A 25,322-nucleotide genomic window follows, 5' to 3' on the forward strand; every position below is an offset into this window, starting at 1 on the left:
CATCCTGTTCAAAAAGATTTGCAGCCATTCTGCGGAGATCATTTCCAGGAATACAATCTGAGACTAAATTCTCATTCAGGCAAAGTAATGCATGCTACCTCAGAATGCCAGGTGCATGGAAGTGGCAACAGGATGCAGGTCTCTTGTTGTCCTGTGTGCCCCCGGAGGCTTCTGGTGGTGCAGGAAGCTAGACTACATGCCTTGGCCTGATCCAGCAGAGCTGTTCTTATGTTGGGCATCCTTTATCCAAAGTGCTTGGGCCCAGAAGCATTTTAGATATCAAATTCTTCTGTATTTTGGAATACTTGCATATACCTAATGAGAACTTGGGAATGGGGCCCAAGGGAAAATGAAATGCTTTTATTTCATATACCCTTTATATATAGAGCCTGAAGATAATTTGATAACAATATTTTTTTTAAATAACTCTGTATTTTGTGCAACCCATCACATGAGGTCAGGTGTGCAATTTTCCCCTTGTGGCATCATGTCAGCGCTCAAAAAAGTTGGGATTTTCAGAATACTTTGGATTTCAGAATTCCTAATAAGTGATGCCCAAACTGTATCTATTGAAGTTGACAGCCGCAAAAAACCCAAACCTCCCCCACCTTCCTCCACAGCAAACGATCCAGGAGCTCTTTGAGGTTCATTCGCCTATGGAAGATTCTGGCTTTCGGGTGAAAGCTGAAGAATTTGTAGTGCTTTCACAGGAACCTTCCCCAGCAGAGACCATCTCCCCCAAAGTGGCAAGGCCTTTTATAGAGGTAATTTTAAGCATAAATCATTTGAATGGAAATGGCTAGCAGCAGGCCTGACTGTGCGGAGTGAGCTCTGTAGTTGTCTTTGGAGACTTTCTGAATGGTCCCTGTTACCTAATAATCTTGTGCCTGTGTTTAATTTTCTAAATCTTTTCTAAAGGTTTGTTGAACCTTTTTGAAGTATTCATGTGGGAAATGTGCTTTCCCAACATATTTTTTGAAAATTTTCCAACATACTTCCAACCTATTTAGGAGATAAACCAGGGACTTGCTCCGTGTGTCTGTAAGATCGACTTTGGCAAGGTAGTCCAAACCCCAGAGTAGAGAATGCCAGCATTGCAACCATTGAATTGTCTCAAATGTCCAGTTACCACAAAACTTGGATCTGAAGCCTGCATACAATAAATGGCAAAGAACAAAAGTCATGGGTGTTGCAGGTGGTTTCTTATCCAAGACACCAGGGCCCTACACGTTTCTTGGTTGATGGGAAGACATCTAGAGTGGGTTACCTTCTCCCCCTTGCTCAAGAGGCAGGACCTATGAGAGTTAACAAAGACCTTAAGAGGAGATCCTTTCCAATTTCCTGTCTTGCCCACTACTGAGTTAGCTACTTCTTGGAGCTTGCTCCACATCCTGGCCTTCACTGCCTACTCAGGTTAGCAATTCCTCCTTGATCTTCTCCTTTTTGATGGCCTCTTCCCCTGCTAGCAGCTTTTTTTTTCTTTTCTTCTTCCTCTCTCACCTTACTGGGCTTGAGGGAAGGGCGTTTTTTGCCAATACAATGAGAGCAGCTCTTAATGCTTTTGCTGATTTTTCCTAAGCTCTGTGTCTTGCGTGATGGGGTGCTGAATGCTACCCTTCCACCACTGCCAAGATCCTTCACAGTCAGCCCCAAGTGCTCCTTTCTGCACCAAGATTCCAGATTGATCTAGAAGCAGCATTTTCTCAATCAGTGGTACGGGTATCACCAGTGATACTTGAGGTGGTGTCTGGTGGTATGCACGGGACCCCCAGACCTCTACTGCCTGGCAGCAAGACCAGCAACACAATGCAACAACCAGTGGTAGAAAACTTGGCTTGGTGGGCAGAGCTCCAGTGAGTGCTTTTCATGTGCTCAAAAAAGCTCCCCTGCGTACCCTGAGCCTCCTATGGGTGTTTGTCATGTTATATCTGACCTCCCAATCCAGAAGTGACTGATGGTGATGTCATCACAAGTTACTTCTTTTTTTTCCTGTTTATTTATTTATTTAACTATAATAAACATAAAATAGAAAAACAAATACATACATAAACAAAATTCTAGTAAAGCAGCACGAGCGAAGCCAAAACATTCCCATACTTATAATCCAAATACATACAGTCCAAACATTAACAAATATTAATCTATACCACTAATACTTCAAAATCAATCTTCAAATCCAAAATACCTCAAATCCCCATCCTCTCTCTGATTCAAAAAATCAATAACTGGACTCCAATTCTTCAAAAAGTTTTCTGTTGAATTCTCCCTAAGCAAAATTGTTAATTTATCCATCTCCGCATAATCCATAAGTCTTATCCACCATTCCTCCACCGAAGGTATATTCATAGTCTTCCAATTTTGAGCATAAAGTATTCTGGCAGCACTTATCATATACAAAAATAAAACTTCATTTTTTTCTTTCCACATACTCATCTGTCATACCTAATAAAAATACTTCTGGCTTCAATTGTATATTTGTTTTTAAGATAAACTGTATCTGTGCATGAATTTGTGACCAATATTTTTTAACTTTTGAACACGGCCACCACATGTGGTAAAATGTTCCCTCTTGTTTCTTACATTTCCAACAACTATTGGACATAGTTTCATACATTTTGGCTAATTTACTTGGTGTCACATACCAACGATAAATCATCTTATATGTATTTTCCTTAATGTTAACATTCAAAGTAAATTTTGTCTGTTTTATCCATAATTTCTCCCATCTGTCCATTGAAAGTTCATAGCCCACATTTTTTGCCCACTGGATCATGCATTCCTTAACCTGTTCATCTTCTGTTTCAAACTTCAAAAGCAATTTATATATTTTAGATATTACCTGCTCATCTGATCTTAATTGTTTCTCCAATATTGTCTCTCCAAAACCATATAATTTTTTATCAATTTTAAATCTTTCTAATAATTGTAAATACATAAACCATTGGCAGTCAAAACCCTCTACAATCAATTCCTCTCTAGACTTCAAAATACATTGACCTTGATTACATTTCAATAAGTTCTTATACAATAACCATTTATCTCCTGGTACAGTTCCCAAACCAAAATGTGCTTCTTGTGGTGAAGCTAAGAATGGAATTTTGTTGTAAAACCTTTTCTTATAACGATTCCATATCTTCCACAGTGCATGTCTAACATAATGATTCTTGAATTCCATATTCACTTTCAACTTATCACACCAAAGATATCCATGCCAACCAAATCTTAAATCATATCCTTCTAACTTCAACAATTTTTTGTTTTGCAACAATATCCATTCTTTAAGCCACAGAAAACAACATGATGCATAATTTCAGATCAGGCAGTCCTAAACCTCCTCTTTCTTTTGCATCTTGCAAAATCTTAAATTTCACTCTTGGTTTTTTCCCTTGCCATATAAAACCTGTCACATCTTTCTGCCACTCTTTAAAAGGTTTATCAGAAAGTAATATTGGTATATTCTGGAAAAGAAAAAGCATTTTTGGTAGTACATTCATTTTAATTACAGATATTCTTCCCAAAAAAGATAATTTCAACCTTTCCCATCTTGCAAAATCTTTTTTGATTTCACCCCAAACTTTAACATAATTATTTTGAAATAACATACAATTCGTGTTTGTCAAAATGATACCTAAATACTTAATCTTCTTCTCCACTTTGAACCCAGTCTTATTCATCAACTTCGATTGGTCTTGTTCATTCATATTTTTAGATAAAATTTTAGTTTTCTGTTTATTTATCTTAAATCCTGCTAATGATTCAAACTTCTTCAACTTAACCATCAACGACTCTATGTCTTTTAAAGGTTTTTCTAAGATCAAAACCATATCATCTGCAAATGCTCTTAATTTAAAACATTCATTTTTAATCTTTGCACCATGTAGTCTTTCATCTTGTCTAATATCTCTACATAACACTTCTAAGGCAAGTATAAATAAAAGTGGCGACAATGGACATCCTTGTCGTGTTCCCTTTTGAATCTCAAACATTGTTGATAATTCTCCATTTACCACTACCTGCACAGTTTGTGATGTATAAATTGACTTTATCCGTTGAATAAAATTCTCTCCAAAGTTCATCTTCTCTAAGACAGCAATCAAGAAAGTCCAACTCAAATTGTCAAACGCCTTCTCAAAGTCCAAAAAAATCAATGCTAATTGTTTCTCTATCCTTTTATCATAATATTCCAGCAAATCCAATACTATTCTAATATTATCACTCATGTGTCTTTTCGGTAAAAAACCACATTGATCTTCATGTATAAGATTTTGTAATATCTTCTTCATTCTGTTTGCTAAAATTGCTGTAAATATTTTACAATCATTATTCAACAAGGAAATAGGTCTGTAATTTTTAATATCCATCAAATCCTGTCCTTCTTTAGGAATCAAAGTTATATTTGCTGCCTTCCATGAATCTGGCATTTTCCCAGTCTGCAAAATATCATTCATTGTGTTAAGCAATGGTAAACTTACTTCTTCTTCTAAACATTTATAGAATCTACCTGTTAAACCATCTGGACCCGGAGCTTTATCTATATTAATCTTCTTTATTGCCTCTACAACTTCACACAGAGTTATTCTATTATTTAAAATTTCCCTTTGTTCTTCAGACACTTTTGGTAAATTTTGTTTATCCAAGTAGTTCTTCTACTTGATCTATTTTTTGACTTTTGTATAAATTAGCATAATAATTTGTAATTATTTTTTTTATATCCTCCTGATCAGTATACATTTTTCCCGCCTCCTGCAATTTTAAAATTACTCTCTTCTCTCTCTGCTTCCTCAATTTGTAGGCCAACCATTTCCCTGGTTTATTGGCATGCTCAAAATATCTTAGTCCTTTAATACTTCTTATCTTGTTAATGTTGGTCCTTCTTTATCTTTCAAGTCCAAATATTTCTTGCTCTTTCCCAACTCTGTTCTCCTCTACGTGCCCCAGAAAAATAAAGCTGTAGGGAAGGGGGTCAGGCTTACATTTACGTCCGTGGCTGAGCTCGATAGTCTCCAACTCCTTCGCTCTGAAACTGTTTTACACCCAGAGCCTTTGCCCCAGGAAGACAAAACAGGAACGTTCTGGAGTTAATTATGGTTAATCTCACACCAAGACCCCTTTCAATCCAGGGGTGTTTAAATTAAATCCACAGACGTATCTGCTGATAAGCAGAGCTTCCAGCAGCCGTCAGCCCGCCATGCCTCCCTAACCGGAAGTATCACAAGTTACTTCTGATGGTACATCCAATAGGTGGACGGTGCAAAGTCATACAGCAGGGGACAGATGTTGAGAAACACTGATCTAGATTCAAAATCCCCACTCAGCCGTGAATCTCATTGTGTGATTTTGTGCCCATTCACCATCCACCCTCCCAGCCTACCTCACAGGGCTGTTTTCACAACAACATGTATATAGATTCCCACTTTTCGTGGAACAGAATGTGAAGTGCAGCAGGTGTATTGTCCTGCCTTGGTTACAGGGCTCTTTTGAAAAACATTCAGTACTTTGCTCTTTTGAAAGGCCCTCAAAAGCACCGAGCGGGAGGAGGAGGAGGAAGAGGAGTCCAGTGCTTGCATTCAGGACGAGGAGATGGACTTGACTTTGGAGCCGCTTGTCTCAGAACTCTGCAAGTCCCAGTATCTCGAGGAGCCTACTCAGATGCAGGAGCTGGTTGCTGTTATGGGTCAGGTGCAGTCACTTTGCATTGTTTCAAGAGCAGCTTTGGCCAAATGTGTGATACTCAGTGACTGGGAGAAACGTCTCCACAGCACATCACTGTTCTGAAGGGGGCCCAGTAGCAGAGCCTTGCCTTGCCCAGAGAAGGTCCAGGTTCAGTTCCTGGCATTGTTTCCAGGTAGGGCAGAAACCAATTCCTGCCTCAAACCCTAGAAAGCAGGTGCCAGCCTATGTTGACAGCGCTGACCTAGATGGACTAATAGGATTCAGTAGAAATCAGCTTCTTATTTCCTGAGAGCTTTTGGATGTTATAATGCCTCCTCGTGTGTGGCGCTTTATAAAGCGCAAAGCGGAAAGTTTGTCTCAAAGCACTTGTCATCTAAAAACTGAGTAACAAGCGGATCATTTGAGAAGTCATAAATAGCCAGTGACGTTCTGGAGATTTGGGAAGTGGGGTCCTTTTGTTCTGTTAAAATCTGGCATAAATAAAGCAAACTCACAGTCTGTACTAACCAGTGCCCTATTTGAGCTCCATAGGAACAGCATCTGCATAAGCTCACATAGGATTGGGCTGTAGCATCCTTGCAAGCAGTAGCATAGCTAAAGGAGGGGTAGTGCAGTAAGTATTGCAGGTGCCACAATACAGTGGCATGGTACAGTAAATGGCTCCTACAGCGAGTGGGAGGGGCCGCTTACATGGTGGATTGCAGCACCTGCAATACTTACCACACCACTCCCTGTAGCTACAGTACTGCTGGTCAGCATTCTCTTAGGCGATTATTGCCCAACCTCATGGCCAAATCAGGGAGCGAGTGACTGTGTTGGAATGGGCGGGTAGTGGAGGGAAGCAGGTAACCACGAAATCTGCATGCAACTATTTCGTTGTCACATCTCTGCTTGAGTGAGGCTGATGAATGCAGGTTGTATTAGGTTGTTCTCTCAGCCTTGTAATTTCATTTGGGAAGCTTACATGCCTGCTGAAAACTTTCCTCTTTGCTCTTGGGTTTTTTCAGGAGCTAGCAGCCAGGTGTGTGTGTCTTTAATAATAAAAAAAGTTTGTTTCATTTGTTGCACCCTGTGGGCACTGGGTAGTTCCAGTAGTGCATCATTGGCAATAAAGAGATTAAAGGGAAGGCCACATTGTGTCATGTGAACAATTCCTTTAAAATATTTCTTCTAATGAGGACCAAATATTTAAAAAAAAAAACAACCCTTGAAATCATAGTTTGTTTTTGCCCCCTCCCCTTTTAATTTGTTTTTATAAGGCACTTGGGCTGCTATCCTATGTACACTTATCTGGGAGTAAGTTCCATTAAACTCAGTACAGCTTACTTCTGAATAGACATTCGTAGGATTGCACTGCTAATACGCTAGAACACTGACTCCCAAACTGCACCATGGCTCCCTGGGGAGCTGTGGAATCTAGCCAGGGGAACAGTAGAATCCTCAATGTATAGGACTGTATAGGATTGTAGCCGTAATGGGGAGCTGCGGCCAGTAGGTCAGGGAAGCTGCCAGATGAAAAAATTTGGGAACCACTGCGCCAGATGGAATTAGACAGGCAGGAGGTGGGAGGAGCCTGCAGTAATCCCATTCATGCACCATTGCCCATCCAAAAACCACAAGAACTTGGAGATGTGGCTTTTTAAACTAAAGCTTTAGGAGATCCTGCCCCTATGACATTGTCTGAAAATTTCTTCTCTGCTTGTTCTCTTAGCTCACCCCAATTGAAAAGTATGCTTTGAATTTCCTGGAGCTCTTCCATGTTTCTGCTGACGAGAGCGAGTCGAAAGAAAACGAGGTATGGTATATATCAAATATATACTAAATATCAGCCATTTTCAACCACTGTGGTCCACAGGTGTGCCACAGGAATTGGGGGGAAAGTCATTTAATACAGGGCCAATGGGAGAGGTGAGTCCCCCTCTGGCAGCATGGTGTACCTTGTACAATTTCAGTGCCTTGTCAATGTGCCATGAGATGAAAAAGGTTGAAAATAACTGCTATATATACTTAATAATATACTTATATATACTTAATATGTTTTATGTTATGTTAGATTATTTTATATATTAATAAATATGTAGTGTTATAGTGTTATTCAGTAAAGGGGACCACAAGCAAGAGAGCAACATCTACATTGAAATATACTACAGGCCCAAGATTTTTCTTGGGGTTCCTGCAATGTTCTTTTTCAGAAATGAATGTCTTTTTACATTCCTTCCAAGACTTGCTGGTATATTAGTTCTTCTCTGCACTTGTAGCTAGGATAATTTATTTATTGAAAAGATCAGGTCATTTCCCATTGGCTTGATGAGATTTTTATGGGTTGATTTTATTGGTTCTCATTTAAAGCAGTGGAGACAAATGAAATTATGCAAATACAAGATAAAACGTGACAGCCAAAGACCCTAAAACTAAACTCATAACAGCAGCTGTGCAGCCGAGCTTTAAAAAATTGTGTAATTAAGCTTGCATTTATGGCTTATGTCCTAACCTTCATTTGTAGCAAATGGAACTGCTTCTCTGGTTAGCGTTGGCAACGTTTTGTGGTTAATTCTTTGATTTTTCTCTGTAAACTGCTTTGTGAACTTTTCTTTGAAAGGCAGTATATAAATACTGTTAATAATAATATACTGGGCTGGGGCACCTTCCTTATGAGGAAAAGCTATGGTGTTTGGACCTCTTCAGCCTAGAAAAGAGGCGCCTGAGGAGGGACATGATTGAGACATACAAAATTATGCAGGGGATGGGCAGAGTGGATAGGGAGATGCTCTTTACACTCTCACATAACACCAGAACCAGGGGACATCCACTAAAATTGAGTGTTGGGAGAGTTAGAACAGACAAAAGAAAATATTTCTTTACTCAGTGTGTGGTTGGTCTGTAGAACTCCTTGCCACAGGATGTGGTGATGGTATCTGGCCTGGACGCCTTTAAAAGGGGATTGGACCAGTTTCTGGAGGAAAAATCCATTATGGGTTACAAGCCATGATGTGTATGTGCAACCTCCTGATTTTAGAAATGGGCTATGTCAGAATGCCAATGCAAGGGAGGGCACCAGGACGAGGTCTCTTGTTATCTGGTGTGCTCCCTGGGGCATTTGGTGGGCCGCTGTGAGATACAGGAAGCTGGACTAGATGGGCCTATGGCCTGATCCAGCGGAGCTGTTCTTATCCCCACCTGGTATTTTGTTGAGGGTAGTGATGATGCCTCTGGTGGTTCTTGACTGAGCTGCCTTAACATCTCAGAAAAAGGAGCTGTAGCTTGCGGAGAGCATACATGCTTTGCATTCAGGAAGGTCCTGCATTAAATTTCTGGCATCTCCAGAAAGGGTTGGAAAAGACCTTGTTCTGAACCCCTGGACCCTGTAGCTTCCAGTCAGTTAAGACAACAAATGAGAGAGCCAGGACTATTTCTGTAGCTGGAATACATTCATATGTGTCCATGAATGACTTCAGTTCATAAATTGTTTTATTGTTACTCAGGTGGAAGTGAAAACATCAAAAAAAGCTTGGGAGAGTCATCATCTGAAGGAGCTGAAAGAACAAGAGGAGAAAATGCTTTTGGATGCAGAGGAAGAGGAGCTTCTCACCTACACCCGGGAGGATGCATACAACAAGGTGATTCTGCCTGCTTGTGGTCTTCATAGAGCACTGTGGCTTTTGAAATACAGTTCGGTCTTTTTCTGGGGGAAAAGTTTGTTCCATGAACCCCCCCCCCCATGAGTATGGGAATCCGTGAATCCTGGCCACTTCCATAAGAATAGCCCCACTGGATCAGGCCATAAGCCCATCTAGTCCAGCTTCCTGTATCTCACAGTGGCCTACCAAATGCCCCAGTGATCACACAAGACAGCAAGAGACCTGCATCCTCTCCAATAGGTGGACGGTGCAAAGTCATACAGCAGGGGACAGATGTTGAGAAACACTGATCTAGATTCAAAATCCCCACTCAGCCGTGAATCTCATTGTGTGATTTTGTGCCCGTTCACCATCCACCCTCCCAGCCTACCTCACAGGGCTGTTTTCACAACAACATGTATATAGATTCCCACTTTTCGTGGAACAGAATGTGAAGTGCAGTAGGTGTATTGTCCTGCCTTGGTTACAGGGCTCTTTTGAAAAACATTCAGTACTTTGCTCTTTTGAAAGGCCCTCAAAAGCACCGAGCGGGAGGAGGAAGAGGAAGGTGCCCTCTCCTGCATCTGGCATCCTGACATAATCCAGTTTGCTGTCAAATCAAAATTGGCTGTCTGAGGCCGCAGGGAGGCTTTCCTCCATAGTGGCTTTCCCCCAGAGCCCCAGCACCCATTGTGAGTCAAATCCACAGATACTGAAGCCACTGATACAAGGGTCCCACTATATTTTTTGTGTCTTCTGTTTGCTGCCGTTGTCTGAATTGAGTTGCTCTTTCTTTTTTCCGGACAGGAATATATCTACGAAGGTCCAGATGGACAAACTGAAATAATGCCAGTAAGTTATGTGTGTGTTTGCTTCCCCCCCCCTTACTCTTTATAAAATCAATGGAGTGAGCATATTGAGGTATCTCTCATGATGTTCCATGCAGCTCTGGACTCCCCCAACACCACCCCAGGACGACAATGACATTTATATCGACTCTGTCATGTGTCTGATGTACGAGACCACCCCAATCCCAGAGTCCAAACTGCCACCTGTGTATGTAAGGAAGGAGCGCAAGCGTCACAAAACGGATCCATCTGGTAAACGTTCCATTTGATTTAGTGTCAGTGTTAATAGGAAGCTTTGAAAGCAAAGAACTTTATAACAAACAAACCAAATTCTGTGAAAAAAGTTGTCAGTAGCAGTTCTGGGATCAGCCATTGGTGACAACAGCTTACACAGGCCTGTGAAATGAAGGGACAGAAAAACTTCTTGCAAATTTTTTGGTGGTTTTATATGAATTTGGGATGCACGTTTCCAAAATGGCATCGGTTTTTGCCCTATCATGTCTAGTTTTGGAGATGCAGCATAGCCTCAGTGAATGGTTCAAACAGATTCCCTATGAGGAAGCCGTAGTGTAGGCTTCCTCATGAGGAAGCTCCTTGAACCATTCACTAATGAGGCTATACCATTTCTCCGAAACTAGATGTGATGGGGTAAAACTGATGCCATTTTTGGAATCAGCACCCCAAATAAACCCAGAAATGTGTCTAACTAATAGAATGGCAAAATGTGTGTTGGCCTGTGTTTATCATGAAATGAATGATGGAAATGGTCATTGGTTTGGGAAAGGGAGCAAGGTTATGTGGGTGGTCCCCAAGCATTAAGTTTGATATCCACAGGACTGCTGGACTGAGGGACCAGATGCAAGGAGCAAGTTTGCACCACAGCAGACAAGGGTTGTGTTTTAGAGGCAGCAGCCAAAGAGACTGAGGGAGGTAATGTGTCCCAAGACCAACAAAAAAGTCAAGGTTCGGAGCAGGGGTGTCACACCTAAGGCCTGCAGGGTGAATGCAGCCAGCAGAAGCTCTTTATCCAGTCCTTGGGCTCTTCCAGCACCACCATCAGCTGCTCTCAGGTGCTGAACTGGGCTGAGGAGTCACTGCCAAAGGGCAGCCTGCATAATAGTTGAACTCTTCCATATCTTGAAAATATGCTCAAGATTTGTGTATTTTCTCTTCTGTAATTTTCAACCTCATTCCTAAAAGAGAAAAATGTGCTTTTTCTGGTCATGGTCTGCTTAATGACATTTCTGGGCCTCAGCAGGCATCATTAATGCTATTCAGCCTGCTGTATGGAATGTATGAAATGAGTTTGACACCCCTGGTCCAGAGGTTGCAGGTACCAGAAGCAGGTGGTGTAATCCAAGGTGGTCCAGGAAGCCAAGGGAGGCACTCGGTAGTGGAGCACCTGCTTTTCCTGCAGAAGGAGTCCTGCTTCAGTCCCTCGCCTCATCCCCAGGCAGTCTGGGAAGGATCTCTGTCTGGAATCCTGGAGAGCCATAGGTGGAGTCATGGTCTTTGTGTACATTGGCTTCTTTGGATAACCAAAAGGGGAGCAGCAGCCTAACTAGCTGGGCAGGGTTGACCTTCTGCCCAGAAGGATTCTCTGGATCCAGGCTATTAATACTAGTTGAGTCTGCAAAATTCATAGCCAAGCAGGGATTTGCATCTGGAGTCAAGGCTAGTATTTTTGCTGCCACTGTGAAGTGGATTAAGTTTGCCATTGTGGTGCATCGCACAGTGCCACCACCAGCAGTTCATGCCTAATGTCTTCAGTTGTCCTTGACTACCTTGCTGAACATGGCATCCCTCTTCTAGCTGCAGGCAGAAAGAAGAAGCAGCGGCACGGAGAGGCGGTCATCCCTCCACGCTCACTCTTCGATCGGGCCACCCCAGGGATGCTGAAAATGCGGCGGGAAGGGAAGGAGCAGAAGAAGAACATCCTGCTGAAGCAGCAGACGCAGTTTGCCAAACCATTGCCCACTCTGGTGAAGCCCGCAGCCGAGGCTGGTCAGGACAACCCTGAGTGGCTCATCAGTGAGGACTGGGCCCTCCTGCAGGTGAGAGGGTGCCTTGGTGGGGGCTGGATTAATGGCATCCGCCACAGATAACCAGCACAGTGTTTGCTGCCCATTCCTTTCATCCATTCGTTCAATGTGAATGGATGAACATGTATTCAATATTTTGTTGACATATATATGCTGAATATATATAGTATATTAAGTTATACGTACACATGTTTGTTGAAATAGAAAGTTGCTTCACTCTCTCTTTTTGCCATCTTCTCTTTCTTGCAGGCAGTCAAACAGTTGCTGGAGCTTCCTCTCAACCTCACGGTGGTGTCCCCGGCTCACACTCCCAACTGGGATCTGGTCAGCGACGTGGTGAACTCTTGCAGCCGTGTGTATCGCTCCCCGAAACAGTGCCGCAACCGCTACGAAAATGTTGTCATCCCGAGAGAGGAGGGGAAGGTGAGCAGAAGCTAGAATATGTATCTCTTCTTTTAAAATTTGTTTTTTGCACACACCTTGCGGTGTCAGCAGCATAAGCAAAGTCCTATGCTGTTTGTAAGAGGCAGTCCTCCTTTGTGATATTTTTAACTGTAAGCATTTATGTGGCACTTTTTTTTATGGTCAAGTAATTTTATTGTCCTCACAGCAGCTCTGTGAAGTAGGTCACCGTTACGCCCATTTTACAGATGGGGAGTTGAGGCCAAGATGACGCAGTGGCCGGTCCAAGGCCTCCTGGCATGCTTCTCCCCCCCTTCCTGTTTTTTGTGTAATTGATCAGCGACATGGTTTCCTGATCTCCCGGGCCTTAAGCCTCACCCGCTGTCACCACACTGGCTCTAATAGAGACATTTTGTTTGTCGCTAATCCCCCCTCCCCAAACCCATTGCAGAAAGTCAAACTTTGCTTCTTATTTTACAGCTTATGTATGAAGCGAGCCCTAAGAAGAAGACAAAAAGCATTTATAAGGTGTGCACTTACAACTTGTTGTCGCAATGCAGACAGTCTTGTATCTTTTAAGCATCCGCAGAGGTGGACACAAGATGAAGTAGGCAATCCGCATTTTGCACGCTAATTTGGCCATTTTAAAGCCTTCGCATCTATTTCGTGGTGACGCAATAGATCGTGGCGCCAGGTGACCTTGTCTCGCAAAGTTGTCAATTTTAAAGAAACGGTTTCTGCACTTAAGAGCCGCTTTAGCCAGCTTAAGTTCCTTTAAAAAACAAACAAGAAACCAAAGCAGAGTTTTGTCCACCTCCCAGAAATGCCACCTTGTTCCGCATGATCGTTGAAATGAGTACTTTTTTCATTAAAAAGACAATGCTTTGTTTACTAGCTTTTTTTTACTTTTCATTTTGAAATCTGATTGCTTTGCAGACATTTAATGAATTAATCCCTGCAACGCCCCATCAGGTAATGTATCACCCCCAATTTACAGCTGCAGAAACATAGTTGCTCAATCGTACCAGTCATAGGCCTAAGCAGTTTCCCCTAAACAAACTAAAAAAGGGGACAGAATTGGGAAGATTAGAACTTTGGGGCTTCAGGCCACAGCTCTTACTCAGCTTCTTTCTGATCAGCCAAATTTAAATTTTGGAATACCTCTGGGAGGGGATGCTGCAAACAAACATGGCATTTGTGGGCGGAGAGAAGTCTTGTGGAAGTGTGTGTGGATGTTGGCATCTTTGTGTATGCCTGTTGAATGATCTAGGAGCACCTGATTTAGAAACTTTCCAGACAGGTGTGGACTTTGGCAGTGCTTGGATCGGGGTCAGTTGTTGGAAGGCCCGCATAAACCATTCCTAACATTGCATGGAAGAGTGAGGTTTGATAAATAGTACTAGCACCTTCATAGCACCCAGTCTGTGGGTGTCGTCTGACAGCATAATCTGCTCTAAATGCAAACATGGGGCTGTTTAGGCAGAAAACAGACTTTTCTCTCTGGCTGCCTGTCAGCTTCTATGCTGCAGTGTCCTATAGTGACTGAGCAACACAGGACTAGGCCAACGAGTGCTGCAAAAAAAATTGGGGTAGGGGAGGAAACCGCATTGGCAGTCGATCAACATGGAAGTGATGGTGCACCCACACAATTACGATTTTAATGGTGGGGCTGTTTAGTTGCAACCCAGTGCTCCACTGTTCACCACTTTCCCCAGAGCCGAGGGAGGGGGAAAGAGGGTTGTGCCTCTGGAATAGGCAAAAGGGGGGGGGGAGAAAGACTGGTTTGAACCTGCCCTGCAGGTGTGCGTAAGGGATTGAATAATGTTTTGGTACTCTTTCAGATTTGAGGACACTGTACAGGGTTGTTTCCAAAGTGTGTTAACTTTCTAATCTGTATTTAAGATTATATGAGATTAATCTTTTAAAATTGTATTTTCTATGGGGTTGGTAGCACTGGGATCAGCCGTGTGCATCCCCAGTGCAGATGTAAGATTTCCCAGTCTCTTGATGGCCAAGAGATTTGGAGCCAGCCATGATTGCCTGCCTCTCCCTTGTGCATGTTCCCTCTTTCTTCCATTTTTGGAGCTAACCATGATAACGTGAAGCCAGCGTGAAGCATGGTTAGCATTAACATTGGTGCAGCACAACCATGGCTAGTGAAGGGAAAAGGAAATCTGCAAGAGAAGGGTGGGAAAGAACACATGAGCTTGCTGCTCAGTCTCCAATCTCTTTACCATGCTTGAGAGGCCAGGAATAAGCTACAGTGGCTTATATCCAAAGTGTGTGTGTGATGCTCTTAATATTTGCACACTTTAGTATCTTCAAACTCTCATACGTAAAAGTGTCAGTAAGGCTTTTTTCCCCCTTTGGTAATAGCTCTGCATAAAACTGTTCTTGTTGCTGTTTACATTTAGACGAAGAACAGCCGCCCACTTCGAACCAATCAGTTGTATGCCCAGGATGAGGGTGCAACGCACACCCAGCTCTACACGAATCATTTTGAGGTCATGAAACTGATTGCTGGGAAGAGGAGTCCTCCCATCAAGCCGCTGTAAGTGGGCATGAGAGCTTTTCCTGTTGCAGGAAGTGTAATGCACGGCTGTGTGTGGAGCCTGTGTAATGTCTATATTGGCCAAGGGATGCTGTGGCAGGGCAGAGAGCAATGGAGCCATTGTTTCATGGCTGGGCATGCAGATATGGCTCCATATACATATGACATAGTTCCATGACTGGGCATGGAGAAGGTTCTAGGTTCGGTCCTCCATCAAGGCCACTCCAGCTGTATGTAGACTGGTGGATGGTGTTGCATGAAAAATAAGTATAGGCGTCCGCCGCTTAACAACCGTTCGCTTAACAAGAGACAGTGGCTCCTTTTTCCTCATCCATTTATAGTCTTGCTTGACTTCATTGTCAGCCCACAAAGTATATTTCATTGTGTTTGAACCTGGTTTGGGAAGGATTGTATATATTTTGGCACACCTCTGCCCATGTTGCGTCTGTCAAGAACTTCAGTGTGCGAGATGTAGCATTCACCTTTCTCCCTACTTGTCACCCTCCAGTGGTCTAAATCAGGGGTCTCCAAACTTTTTGACCGGAGGGCCACATCAAATATTTGGCGTGGTGTTGAGGGCCGGAAAAAAAATTTAAATATAAAATTTAAATAAATTAGAGATAGTACTTGGATGAGTGAATAAATGAATGAATCTCAACCTCTCTGGCCCTCAGAACACCCTCCAGACACAATCAGAGCACAGTTCTGGTCATGTTCAGTTGAGTGGGCCAGAGGCTTTCAGGGGACAAGAGGTTAACCGTGGGCCGGATAGAGGCTTGCCGCGGGCCACATCTGGCCCCTGGGCCGGGGTTTGGAGACTCCTGGTCTAGATGATGGGGGCAATCTCCTTTCTCTCTGCTATAAGGCAGGCTCTTTAGAAGACACCTTGGGGCTGGCTTAGAAGGCAGGTCTCACTGCTCTCCCAAAGCCACGCTCTGCTTTGATTTTGATTTTTTCTCAAGCAATTTCCTAGCCCCTCTGATGAGAAAGTTAAGCAGACCTGGTAATTGAACGAGCACAGTATTGTCCCATTTGGCTCTTATTCACTCACCACTCTTCTTGGCCTCAGTCCATCTCGAGCCACGTATGCCCCAATTGGCAGTAAGCAGATGCTCAGAAGTTTTGACCCAAAAGCAACCTTTTGGCATATGTCTTTTGGGTCAAAACTTCTGAGCACCAGCTTACTGCCAATTGGGCATAAGAGACTTTGTGTACCCTTGTCTGAAGTCCATTCCTGTTTCTTTGCTCATAGCAGTTGTCTTGCACATCCTTTTGACCAACAAATCTGTGGCGATGTGCCAGGTTGTGTGCCTGTGACCCCTGGGTGTGCCAGGTCTTTTCCCTTCAGAACTGTGCATCCATATAACTTTTTAATTTGTGTTGTGTTAACATTGTGTTGCTTTTACAACAATATCCTTTTGGGTTGCATTCCAGGCTTGGCATGAACCCTTTTCAAAAGAATCCGAAGCATACTTCAGTACTTGCTGAAAGGTAAGAAGTTACTGGAAAGGGGGGGGGCGGAGAAAGGGGTTTGGGATAATTACTCTCCCACAGTTCTCTTTCTTGACAAAAGTGCATGTTGACCCTTCTTATCCGCAGGTTTGGGACACAGGGATTTGACTCAGCATGGGTCAGGAGGGCCTCACTGTACCTCCCAGATGCAACCAAAAGAGTCTTCTGATCACGTCAGGAGGGAGGTGTTCTGAGGTGCGGGGAGGGCCGCATGCAACTTCCCCATGCCTCAGAAGTTCTGCCAGAGCCTTCTAAAAGGCAATTCCAGCTTTTTGTATGTGGCCTCCTTGTTCCTTAGACCTCCTCTGGACGCAACCACAAGGCACTTCTGTTTGCATCCAGAGAACCTTTGGCCGTGTAAGGTTCTCTTATCTGTGGACTTTGGTGTCCATGGGGGAGGACTGTGTCCATAAATAGATCCCTTACAGACAAGGAAGGCCAACTGTATCTCCAAAAGGGTTTTAGTTGTTTTTACTAGATTGGGCACAATTTAACCAAAGTGCAATGTGTTTATTTCCTGTCTATTTCAATGGGAGACCTTTTGAGCAAGTGTTTTCCTCTACTGTGGAAATGCATGGGGCTCCAAAGCTCTTAACTGGATTGCATCCAACTTCTCCCCCCCCCCCCCATTTCTAAGTCAGTTCTGTTCCTCTTCATTCCTAGCGGCATCAACTATGACAAGCCACTGCCTCCCATTCAAGTCGCCTCTCTCCGGGCAGAGCGTATTGCAAAGGAGAAGAAGGTAGGTGGGAGAGCCTGAGATCTCCTTCTTGTGCCAGACAATGACCATAAGGGGTGCATCCAAACCCTGCCTCCCCTGGTCCACAGAGACCTTTTACCTGAAGGCAGGTGTACTGTTTTGTTTTCTGTAAATGCATGTGTCTTAAACATATGTAATGTTCCTCTTCAAAGTACACAAGGGTTATGTTTTTGAATCCTTTCCTGTGTGAAAGAAAGCATTTTGGATTCAGTGAATTAGCAAATTCTGGAGAGGCCTGTGCTAACCTTTCACTGCTCACTGCATACCCCGAGGTGTGTTTTGTGTGTGTATTGGTGGTGTCTTGTGTAGGGAAGCATTCTGAAATAGGATTTCACCCTTGCAATCTGGAGTGGAACTGTCCAGAATTCTGCCTTCTAACTCTGCATAAATGGGATACTGGACTGGATTAAGGAGGGGAGACATCCACTTAAATTGAGTGTTGAGAGAGTTAGAAAAGACAAAATAAAATATTTCATAGAATTATAGAGTTGGAAGGGCCTAATAGGTCATCTAGTCCAACCCCCTGCCTTTCTTTACACAGCATATCATTTGTGGAACTCCTTGCCGCAGGATGTGTTGATGGCATCTGACCTTGATGCCTTTAAAAGGCAACTGGACAGATGTATGGAGAATAAGTCCATCACAGGTTACAAGCCATGCTGAGTATGTGCAGCCTCCTGGTTTTGGAAGTAGGCTGCCTCAGAATGGCAGAAGCAAAGGAGTGGCAGCAGGATGCAGGTGTATTGTATGCAGGTGTATTGTGTGCTCCCTGAGGTGGACCACTATGAGATACAGGAAGTTGGACAAGATGGGCCTTTGGCCTGATCTGTGGGGCTGTTCTTATGCGTGTGGATCCTGGGTGTTTGGGGATACCTGAGATGGAGCTGAGGGGTTTGGCCATCTAAAGAACTGACATTGAGGAGGGACTCCCTGACTAGGAAACTTCTCTCTCTCCTTTCCTCACCAGGCTCTTGCAGAGCAGCAGCGGGCTCAGCAGCAGGCTGGACCACAACAGCAGCAGCAGGCTGCTGGTCAACCACAAGCTCAGCAAGCCACGGTCCAGCAGGCACAAGCCCAGCCTCAGCCACAAGCTCAAGCCCAGGCGGTTCAGCAGCCACAGGCTGTGGTGCAGACAGCTGTGACGACTGTGGCCAACACCGCAGTACTGGTAAGACACTCTGGCAGGCTTGAAAATAGCCAGGCACCTCTGGCAGTTGGGAATAGCTTCCTGGTGATCAGGCAGTACCAGCTACGTAGAAGCAGACTCTCTTCTGATTTTTGACCCAGAAATTTGTCTCATAAATATATAGTACCACCCATGTGTGTGAAACTTGGTAATAGAAGACAAATCTCTGACCCAGTGGCTCACAATCAGATAAGACTCAAGGGAAGCAACAGAGAAGGAATGGGGAAGAAGATGCAATTGTTTCATGTAGGCCAGCATTTTTCAAATTGCAGACCGTTATGTAAGGGCAGACCACCTTCCTTGTCATGTGTGGAGCTTGCAGTTCCATGCTGCACAATCTTTCAATCCAGTCTTCTTACAAAGTCACTCTAGGCAGCTGCTTCCACTCGGAAATCTGAGCACAGAGCCTGCTGGGGCAGCGGACAGCGGAAGCGGCTGCTTGGCACAACTTTGCGAAAAGATTGGACTGAAAGATAAGGTGGTGCAGCAGGAATGATAGGCTCTGGGAAGACTGGATCAGACCTGTGGGCTGGGATTTGGCACCTGCCGATGTAGGCCAATAAGCACTATTTTCCAAGTGAGTTGGTAGAAGGCAGATTGGGATTTAGTGTAACATCTCAAAGTGATGTGTTGTGGCTCAAGAAGGCACTTGTTGCTCCTGCCTGTCTGAACCTGCAGAGGGCTATTTGTCAGAATCTAAAGTAATGTTCAGGCTCCCCTAAGGATAAACATGCAGACTAGTCCATAATTTTCTGACTTTGTATATGCGCATCAGTGAGCATTTCTATACTGTAGCAGTATCAGGCTACAGTCATATGCACACATTCCTGGGAGTAAGCCCCACTGAACACCGTGGGTAGACATGCCCAGAATTGCTGTGTCAGTTGTGCTTTCTTCTCACCAATGAGTTATCTTTTGACCAGGCTGGTGCAATGAAAACTTCTGTGACCGGGACGAGCATACAAACTGGTAAGGCATACCCGTCCCCTGGTAAAATGGCATGTGGTGGAGAAATAAACCTGGGGAAACCCATTCCCCTTGTGGTTCCAGGGTGACCTTGGCTTTCTGTTTCAGCAACTGTGAGTGGGAATGTTATTGTGAACACGGTGGCTGGAGTCCCTGCACCAACATTCCAGCCAATCAACAAGCGGCTGGCATCACCTGTGATCCCAGGAACTTTGGCAGTGAGTGCATTTAAGTGTCTTTTTTGAGCACTGAGCTTTAGGGGATGGGACCAAAGACCCGTTCAGAGGCCAGCCAAACCATGGTACTCTTTTGTCATTATCATGCCATTCGTTCCTTCTCCATTTCTCTGCTCACAGGGTAGACCATGGCTTCCAACTCTGAGCAATTAACATACTGCTCGCTGCATACAGTGGGCCCTCCTTATCAGCAGGCTTGGCATCTGTGGATGCTGACAGCATGGCTGTGGGGGTCTCAGAGGACCTCCAAAGGCACTTCTGGTTCACGGGTGCATACTGGAAGTGCCTTCCAGGTACATCCAGGTGGCCTTCTCAGGCATGGAGGGGCTGTGCGCAACCCCCAGCTAAGTAATTCTGCCACCCCCACCCCCGATCTCATTATCCACAGAAATTTGTACTGTGGGGGGTCCTGGAAAGGAATCCCTGTGGATACCAAGGGTCCACTGTATAACTAGGATTGCAGTTTGGAAGGCTTTTAACATGTCCCAGAAGCAAAGATATTGGGTATGAACATCAGTGCAAACCGGTGTTTGATGTGATGCCTGAATTGAGGCGTTAAGTGAAGGCTAGTCTTATCCAGGAGCTATGAGGCTGAATCACTCTCCCTTTCCTTTAGGCTACAGGAGGGACAGCTGCAGCCCAGGTGGTGCATGCCCAACAGAGAACAGCAGCTGCTCCCGCAGCACCCACAGAACTGGTTACCATTGCTTCTACTTCGGGGGTTCGAGCAGTGACATCTGTGACAGCATCAGCCGTGGTGACCACTAACCTGACCCCGGTCCAGACACAGGCGAGATCCTTGGTCACTCAGGTCACATCAGGTAAAGCATGTTTGGTTCTAAGAAGTGGCTTTAATTCTTGCCTGATCTTCTTTTCTTCTGGTATCGGCTGCTCTATTTAGTTTTCTAACTCTTTTTACCTTTGTGGGTGGTTAACGTTAATCAGTGATCTGTTCGCAAAGCATTTTCTTGGCTGCTTCCAAATAGGAAGGAAAAGAACCAGGGTGGCGTAGTGGTTCTGACTTACCCCTGTGGTGTAAGAGTGTAAGAGTGGTGTAGAGTCTGACTTACCCCTGGAAGATCCAGGTTCAAATCCCCATTCAGCCACAAAGTTGTCTGGGTGATCTTGGGCCAGTCACTTTCAGTCTCAACTACCTCACAGGGTTGTTGTGACAAGGGAGGAACCATGTACACCACCCTGAGCTCATTGGAGGAATAAACCAGATCTTGTGTGTTTACAGCTTTTTTCTTGTACTGGGGGGCCAGGCAGGAAGAGAGAACTTTTATGCTCTCCTCTCTCAGAATGGAGATGGAAGACTTCTGGTGTCATGAGTACCATCTCCTGCTAACTGAATACAGAGGCATTTCTACAGTGATTATGCCTCTTATATTTGGCAGGGGGGAGAACAACTATCCCTGCGTATCCCAGTACAGCAGGGTGTGCTCCCAGTTCTTCCATTCCATTTTCCCACTGAAAACCATGACCACCAAGTGGTGGTTAACTCTTAGTGCCATTTGCTCCCTTAGCACTTAAAAGGTTAACTAACTACTGGGGAAGGGGGTTTCTGGTTTTTCTGCAGGAAAACAATATGGAAGTAAAGTGAGACCAGAATTATGGTGTCCAGTGGTGAACGTACCATGTAGTTTGGGTATGAGAAAAGGCTTTGGTGGCAGCTGTCAATTTAGAAAAAGTGCCCCCTTGTGTTGCAACCAGGAATGGGGATGGCCTCTTTAGGATGGTAGCATGCCCACTTCTGCAGAATCAACAGGGCGATGAACCATCCAAAACTCTTCAGATGAATCAAAGTGCATTTCTTTAATCGAACAAGAGCCCTCCTGGAAGCCATTCAGGTTTTAGTCTGAACAGAGATGGGTTGTGAGGAAGGGGGTCTTGATTTTTTTTTTTCTGCTTCTTTCAGCAGCTCCAACGGGCGTCCAGCTTTCAGGGAAGACCATCACCCCAGCTCACTTCCAGCTCCTGAGGCAGCAGCAACAGCAGCAGCAGGCAGCAGCCCAAGTTCAAGTCCCACAAATCCAGGCTCAAGCGCAGGCGTCCCCAGCTCAGATCAAAGCCGTGGGCAAGTTGTCACAGGTGAGGCAGGCTTCTCTGCAACCGCATCAGCCTTCTGGTGGACTCCCTTTCACTGCAGCTGCTTTTGAACATTAAACAAGCTTCAAAGAATCTGTGGCAGTGCTTGAATTATTGCCAGAGGAGGGAGCTAGCCCCCCAGCTATGGTTTCTAGGCAACTGGGAGAGCATGGCTTGACCAAAATCGGTGTAGTTTTCATGCAAATTGGACAAGTCTGTGCAATCATTCTACCTACTTGAGACTAAGAGGGAAGGCAAGGAGCTGGGCAGGGCATTGATCATTCCCATCTCCAACCCCTTGAAATCCCCTTCGACTTTCCCTCCAGCTTAGGAGATCTGGGCCAGTGATGCTCACAGACTTTGAAGCCTCCCAGCCACAAGAGCTAGAAGCATGGGCTCTTTTTAAAAAAACTCTAGGAAGCTGAATGCTGTAACCGAAGCAATATTCTGTCCTCGGAATGGAATTGTGGCTGTACTCACAGCCCTGGCTATGGTGCCAATTCCTTTTCTCTACATAGCAAGCTGTTGTGGTCCTCTTTTTGTCTACCTGTCTCCAATGAGGTCCGGGTAGTAGTATACCAGGGATACCTGGGTTTGTGTGTGTGTGTTCATCTGCCCATCCATTCCTTTTATCCTCGCAGCAGCCCTGAGCAGTAGGCTAAGCTGAGAGAGTGCTTTTTTTCCCTCCCCCCCAAGATCAGCCAGTGAGCATCACTGCTGAGCAGGGATTTCAACTCATTCCTCCCAGGCATAATCCCTTCTGCACTATGCTGGTCCACAATCTGCATTTGTACTTTCCAGCCCCACTTCCCAAGGATACGGAAACTGCGGATATGGGAGAACCCTATATGAAGCACAATGCACCCCCCTTGCCCCATTACCTTCATTTTTTCTGAGCTTTCTTTTATTTTCTTGCTTAACACAGGAACATGACATGCAGGCATGGACCTTGCTCACTAGAGGGAGGAGACTAACTGAACGTTAACAGGAAGCAGAATCGTTTCAACTTCCTGTTAGTGTTCTGGCTACGTCCCTCTAGCGTTGGGCTGTGTACTGTGTTAAGCAAGAAATCAAAGTACAGCAAAAACAAAGGGAATGGGCACAGGGAGCCTGAGGAGAATGCAGATACTGGATCCACTGAGATGGGGGGACGCCTGTATCACATAGTATGTGCTGTAGGATTTGTATATTGAATGAATCTTGTACAATTGCCAAAATAGTTGCTTCGTGTGCTGTATGGAGGTGGTGGATGGGGTGCGGGGGACAAGAGAACAGGTGCCTCCTCCAAGTCTGGGGTTGGCAGCCATTGTTGTCCCTCTTCTTTTCAGGAGCAGCTGATGAAGTTGCAGAAGCAAAAGCTGCAGCACCCCCAGCAGCAGGCAGCTCAGCAGCAGGCACAGCCCGGAGGCCAGCAGCAGGCCGCTCAAGTTCAGGTTCAGCAGCAGCAACAGACCCAGCAGCTGACAGCTGTCACAGCCCCAAGGCCAGGGGCTGTTCTCACCGGCACAACCGTCACCAACCTCCAGGTCGCCCGCCTCGTAAGTTGCTGCTTGCTCAGTTAGCGGCCTGCTCTTTCTTCTCCCGGCGGCTCTCAAGCCAACCAAAGAACAGCCTTGCTGGGTCAGGACGTGGCACAGCTACCCGTGTGTCCAGTTTCCCTCCATGAGAAGTCCCCAAGCAAACTGTACAGGCAGCCACCCACTGCCCAGCAAATGGATATAGAGTGGTAAACACTAAAGCTTTCACGGCTGGCATTCATAGCATTAAAATTAAGGTTTCAGGCTGATAGGCCCCAGTTGAATAAGACACTCATTTCCTAATGTTTCACCTACAATGTGGTGGGCGTTCTCAAAGGATAAAATACAACACTACGCAAGTTAACCAGTGCAAACTGGAAGTCCCTGGAGTCAGAGAACCTATATACTGAAGCCAGCAATTAATGATCAACAGCTGGGGCTTCTTTCTTCAGTTTGTACAGGCTCTCTGACTCCAGGGACTTCCAGGTTATGCTGAATAGCTTGAGGGGAGTAACTTCTTGTATTTTATCCTTTGAGAGTTCCTACCACAGTTTTAGGTGAAATATTGGGCTGCTGTCAAACAAAAGTTTCCTATCAACTTGAACAATATTAATTTTAATGGTATAGGGGGCGTTGCCTCTGAAGCCCATAGCTCTCCTGAATAAATATTTGCCAATACAACTGCTCCTCCCACAGGAATTTGTCTAATCCCCTTGTTCAAGCCACTGTCCGTTGTATCTTGTGGCAATGAATTCCACATACTAGGGGAAGAAGTACTTTCTTTGATCATTTCTTTGTCCTGTCCCGCTCTTCACTGTCTCCATGCAAGGCATTAATCCCATAATAAACCTTGATCATATTCTACTGTTCATTATATTTTGGGATGTGCACTTGAATATCTACGTGATTGATGTTCTGCATTTGTCTTAAGTAACTAGATAGCAACCTGCCCACACACATGCAGTGTCTCCCTTAATGTCATGATTAAAGAGAGAAACTTAACAGTGGAAAGATGGTTTTTTAAACATAAGAAGAGCCTATTTGAGTAGATCAGCCATTTTTAACTACTGTGCTGTGGCACATTGGTGTGCCATGAGTGGTCCACAGTTGTGCCACAGGAATTGGGGGAAGGTCATTTATTAGCAGGGCCAATGGGGATGTGAGCCCCCCATTGACAGCATGGTGTGCCTTGGCAATTATCAAAAACCTGATGGTGTGCCTTGACAACCTTAGTGCCTTGTCAGTGTGCCATGAGATTAAAAAGGTTGAAAATCGCTGGATCAGATCAAAAGTCAGGCATCCTGTTTCCCACCGTAGCCCACCAGATACCTCTGAGTAGCCTATGGGTTGGAGATGAAGGCATGCCCCTCTTTCCATTGCTCTCCCTGCAACAGAGATATTGCCACTGAACCATCATGACTAGTAGCCATTAATAGATGACTAGTGCTCCATGAATCATTCCAATCACTTTCAAAGTGATCTGAGCTGAGCTTCACTACATCTTGTGACAGTGAATTCTACCACCTAATTAGGTGTTGTGTGAAGAGGTCCTTTTTGTCCATCGGATTCTTCTGCCAGTCAGTTTCATTGGATGTTTCTTGGTCCTAGTGTGGTGAGAGAGGGATAAGCCCTTGTGTGTCTCCCTCCTCTGTCTCCACATCTTGCATGATTTCATTAAGCCTCAACTGCATCTCCACTTTATTTGACTTCAGTGCATAACAACTAATAGGGACTTCCAGCAATCAAGCATATCTCTTCTTAACCAGAAGATGAGTCCTGAACCCCTGTATTGGGAAGGCATCCTTCTCTTCACAAAGAGAAAGGACAGGTTGTTATTGTGTTCTCTTAATTCTGCCTCCTGATATTTGGAACTTTTAAAATCATTCACATTCCAGGGGTACATGGGCCCCACTTCCTTTGTATC

The 25,322-nt window shown here is 44.6% G+C and overlaps 1 protein-coding gene across 12 annotated transcripts in view; it reads left to right on the forward strand.

Moving 5' to 3' along the window:
• EP400 (E1A binding protein p400) overlaps positions 1-25,322 on the forward strand; it is an 87,406-nt gene that overhangs the window by 56,078 nt on the left and 6,006 nt on the right. For 7 of the 12 annotated variants that reach the window (XM_066610078.1, XM_066610082.1, XM_066610081.1 and 4 more), the window contains 19 exons: positions 621-764; positions 5,512-5,679; positions 7,385-7,468; positions 9,156-9,290; positions 10,098-10,142; positions 10,237-10,390; positions 11,951-12,192; positions 12,430-12,603; positions 13,063-13,110; positions 13,519-13,554; positions 14,997-15,133; positions 16,568-16,624; positions 17,309-17,387; positions 18,373-18,573; positions 19,515-19,560; positions 19,666-19,775; positions 20,410-20,614; positions 21,712-21,884; positions 23,210-23,419. In XM_066610078.1, the coding sequence (XP_066466175.1) occupies positions 621-764; positions 5,512-5,679; positions 7,385-7,468; positions 9,156-9,290; positions 10,098-10,142; positions 10,237-10,390; positions 11,951-12,192; positions 12,430-12,603; positions 13,063-13,110; positions 13,519-13,554; positions 14,997-15,133; positions 16,568-16,624; positions 17,309-17,387; positions 18,373-18,573; positions 19,515-19,560; positions 19,666-19,775; positions 20,410-20,614; positions 21,712-21,884; positions 23,210-23,419 (2,448 nt within the window). The remainder of the gene's footprint in view (positions 1-620; positions 765-5,511; positions 5,680-7,384; positions 7,469-9,155; positions 9,291-10,097; positions 10,143-10,236; positions 10,391-11,950; positions 12,193-12,429; positions 12,604-13,062; positions 13,111-13,518; positions 13,555-14,996; positions 15,134-16,567; positions 16,625-17,308; positions 17,388-18,372; positions 18,574-19,514; positions 19,561-19,665; positions 19,776-20,409; positions 20,615-21,711; positions 21,885-23,209; positions 23,420-25,322) is intronic. The other 5 variants (XM_066610079.1, XM_066610088.1, XM_066610089.1 and 2 more) reach the window with 3 other exon arrangements.

Source organism: Tiliqua scincoides, chromosome 14 (assembly GCF_035046505.1).
Source record: "Tiliqua scincoides isolate rTilSci1 chromosome 14, rTilSci1.hap2, whole genome shotgun sequence".
NCBI lineage: Eukaryota > Metazoa > Chordata > Lepidosauria > Squamata > Scincidae > Tiliqua > Tiliqua scincoides.